We start from the raw sequence: 4313 nt of genomic DNA, 5'->3' as shown, positions 1-4313 counted from the left end.
GAAGGAGAGCCGCAAGGGAAGTCGTTAGGGCTGAAGAGAAACGAAAGGGGTAAGCGGGACAATAGGTCAGAGGAAAGCGGGGACGCGGGCCTAATATCGCGGCCGCGAATCGATCCGCTTTGCCAAAGATTTGCCGCAAAGCTTCGAACCAAACACCGGAATGCGGGACGAAGCCGTTGTCGCACGCCGCGCCGCCCAGCAGAAGCCGAACCAAACAGACCCTAAATCAGCTATTCAAACGAATAGTCACACCCATCAAGATATTGCCTACTTTGGCCTAGTGGTCTCACGGTTTTGTCCTGTTTGTGTTACTTATCAGGAGTTCACCCATCTTAGGAGAGCTCCAACTCGAGTACACTTAACTTTGAAATTTCTAATGAAATTTCACTGTTACACCAAAATGTGTCTCTATATTTAAGAATTCAGCTTCAATCTACCTTAGGGGTTCACAATTTTTCCCACTTAAGTACTTAAGGTCCCCATTAGGGCTTGATACCCAGAATCATCCACCAAGCACATAGGATTCTAAATGTGACCCTTACAGATTCAAGAGGTGGCTCTCTCATGGTGTAGCCCATTGTTTTGTATGACACTTAGTTCCCATCTTTCGGTTGGTATTTACTCCGATATCATTTGTGACAGTTTGGACTCTCACACATCCTCTCTCATGGTGTAGCCCATTGTTTTGTATGACACCTAGTTCCCATCTTTCGGTTGGTATTTACTCTGATATCATTTGTGACAGTTTGGACTCTCACACATCAAGGTATTGCCCGTTTTGGCCAACTGGTCTAACGGTTTTGCTCCATTAGTGTAACTTCCTAGGAGGTCCCCATTTTAGGAGTGCCCCAGCACGAGCACGAGCACGCTTAACTTTGGAGTTTCTAATGAAATTTCACCGTTACACAATGTTTAAGAGTTCGGCTCCAATATAAGTAAGGGGTTTCACAAGACACTTCATGGTTTTAATCAATAATACTTTGCACCTTGCTGATTTAGCAAGTCAATCAGGCATTCAACTAAAGTAGATTTTGGCAAGCCATTCAACTAAAGTAGATGTTGGCAAAATTAAAGAGTGAAAAAATGCTGATTTGGCTAGTCTATCAGGCATTCAATCAGTCAATTAACCCATAGTACTTACTAACTGCGTAATAATTTAAAAAACTAACATAGACTAATGAATAATATCAGAAGAGGTGTTCTCCAAGACTTGTACAAATAACCAAATATACAGTCAATTAGTCATCCTAGCGGATTTTAGCAAAATTAAAGTTTGATGCTAAACAACCTGAAAGCCATATAACAAATAAGTAATCAAATAATCAAGTTCAAATTTCAAACAAATTAAGGTTTGAGGCAACCTTTCATCCATATATCATTCATTCCGTTGATGTAACTTTTTGGCAGAAGCAATCAAATGCCAATATGAGTTTCTAAATTATCATGTATATCAATTATGCTCCACGTGGGACTTTGTTCACGTAGTATATGGGAAATTATTTTTTATTTTCTTAACGGACTAGCACCGAACTCACTGCTTCTCTCCTACTCTCGGACTATATAGCATTGGTAGTGTTGACAACAAAATTTTGAGTAGTTCAAAAGCTTGTTCGCATTCTGCAGTCTAAGGAAGGTGATAGGTAGTTTTAATGGCTCTAAAGAATGCAGAGCATCGATCTCCATATTTGGATATAAATATATTCCGGCACGCTATATGTCTGGTCAAGGTTTGTAGTTAATTGATGTTCTTTTGGTGGCATATCTAAGATTGCTTTCACCTTCTTCGAATTGGCCTTTTATTGTCTTGGGCGTGAGCAAGTATCCGAGGAATTTTCCTGAGCTTGCTCTGGATGTACATTTCAGTGGATTAAATCCTTAAGGTGTTGAAAGTTTCTCTTTTATCTTGTATGTGCTCCTCAGATGATTTGCTTTTAATCAAATGTTTATCAATATAGACTTCAAGATTGTTTTTCTCTTTTTGTTGGGTAAAAATTGTATCCATCAGTCTTTGATAATTGACCCCAAAGTTTTTAAGCTAAAGAGCATTACATTATAACAATACACCCACTCCATGGTGATGAAGGTGATTTTTTTCTGCATCTATCGGTTGCATTTTAATGGTAAATAGAGAAGGCGATTAAGAAACTCACAATAAAGTACGTTTTCACAATATCGTGGCAAGGGATGAATCTCTTTTGGGCATGATGCATTCATATTGATAAAGTCAACACGCATTCTCTACTTGTTCGCCTCCAGAGTCATCACAATATTTGCTAACTAATTAGGGTATTGTGCCTTTTCTGATAAAATTGGAGTCCAGCAGTTTTATGTACTCCTATCGGATTGGATCAGCCAATATGGTGGCTATAGGTCTAACCTTTTGCCTAATCTATTTGGCTTTTTGGTTGATGTTAAGCCGAAGGCATACGATGTTTGTACTTTCTCCCAACATCTCGTCTGCCGCGCGAGCGTACACTTCGTGATCCTCTCTCAAGACTTCAACTAGCCAATCCATATCCCTCCCCTGCTGAAACTTCATCTTATTTGAAAATTTTTACTCGTATCCTCTTGGGAAATGTGTACTTGCTCGGCATTTTGGGTAGTTTGTAGGCTGCTGCATTTGTTTGCATCGAGTTGTAGGATGTCCTCCTATACATTATGCCCCCCCCCTGGACATTGAAGATTTCTCCTCCACTGGTAAATTTCAGGCCCACATGATAAATGGAAATCAGTTAAAGTTACTGTATTGCCTTTATCTTTCTCCCCAAGTTACTGGTAATGAAACTAAGATTGTATTAGAAAACTTATAAATTTAATTATCTTGGAAGTTAATCGTTAACAAGGTTGTTAAAAATAAATTTAGATAGTTTAAATGCTATATGATAATGGTACAGATTATCTCTCTCTCTATATATATGAACGATCCGAACACGAGCTGCTTAACGAGCCGAACACAAGCTGTTCACGAACAACGAGCCAAATTGACAGCCCTACCTCCTATACATTATGCCCCCCCCTGGACATTGAAGATTTCTCCTCCACTGGTAAATTTCAGGCCCACATGATAAATGGAAATCAGTTAAAGTTACTGTATTGCCTTTATCTTTCTCCCCAAGTTACTGGTAATGAAACTAAGATTGTATTAGAAAACTTATAAATTTAATTATCTTGGAAGTTAATCGTTAACAAGGTTGTTAAAAATAAATTTAGATAGTTTAAATGCTATATGATAATGGTGCAGATTATCTCTCTCTCTCTATATATATATATTTTTGGTGCAGATTATCATAGACTCTTTGCTCGTTAATTGGTGGACCAAGGACCAGCGATCTACCACCACCAAAGACGCGTAGAACCTCGCCTCTCCTTCATTTGGTAATTTCTCCTAAAATTTCAGCTGATTTGACGCACACATTTGAAGTGCTCATAAACAGCTAATATTGATTGATTGTATGAATTACGTAAACCAGAAGTAATTATAATATTGATTTCCTCTAAACTTTAATAACAATTAAATTATTTTACTTCCCTCATTCGTTCGCAAATGAAACAAGATGTAATAGAATTATCAGTTGAAGTGTATTATTGTTAGTAGGCCAAGGATCATGAAAGGACAAGAGAGGACAATTATGTGTAACTTTTAAGAGACCCAATCCTTAAATTTGCAAACAACAGAGTTTTTGAATGTGTAATATATGCATTTAATATTAAATATAGTTTATATATATATATAATTTTTAGTACAGCCATGAAAATGCTTACAAAACAAATATAGTCAGATGTGTTGACAATGGCACAAGGTATTCTCTTTTACGAGCCATAACACTTTGAAATATATGATTAACTAACTACACGGTGGCAATAAGATGGACCTACCACTGCCTTCAATTTTTATTTATGAAAGAAAAAAATAAATATTTTTTAAAATCTGGACCTTTTTTTTTTTAAGAAAAAATCATAAATAAGTTGTAATTTATAAAATGAGATTTGCATACATATCCCCCATCATCAATTTATATATCTAATACATTAATATTTTTTTTTGAATGATAATTTGTGTATATCACATCAAAAAAATTAGTATTTTAACCTTCATAAAAATGAAATACAACTTTTTCATACATGAATAACATGGCATATATGTAACAATTAACATTTTTAAACATTAAATAGTTCTACTCCAAATAGTTGCTCTATAATTAGGAAAAAACAATTGGTAAGGAATTAATCAGCTTCTGATTCTAAATAGTTGCTTGACAACCTTGCACACTTTGTGCTATCATTTTAACATAAATCATAAGGAGATACTAAAA

The 4313-nt window shown here is 36.1% G+C and overlaps 1 protein-coding gene across 1 annotated transcript in view; it reads left to right on the top strand.

Moving 5' to 3' along the window:
• LOC110024935 (probable sodium/metabolite cotransporter BASS4, chloroplastic) overlaps positions 1-3646 on the top strand; it is a 71912-nt gene extending 68266 nt beyond the window's left edge. The window contains exon 14 of the mRNA XM_020725131.1: positions 3282-3646. Within this exon, the coding sequence (XP_020580790.1) occupies positions 3282-3353 (72 nt within the window). The 3' untranslated portion in view covers positions 3354-3646. The remainder of the gene's footprint in view (positions 1-3281) is intronic.
• Positions 3647-4313: the final 667 nt, after the last annotated feature.

This window comes from Phalaenopsis equestris, unplaced genomic scaffold, assembly GCF_001263595.1.
Source record: "Phalaenopsis equestris unplaced genomic scaffold, ASM126359v1 Scaffold000281, whole genome shotgun sequence".
Lineage (NCBI taxonomy): Eukaryota > Viridiplantae > Streptophyta > Magnoliopsida > Asparagales > Orchidaceae > Phalaenopsis > Phalaenopsis equestris.
This window is presented reverse-complemented; position numbering and strand designations above follow the sequence as displayed.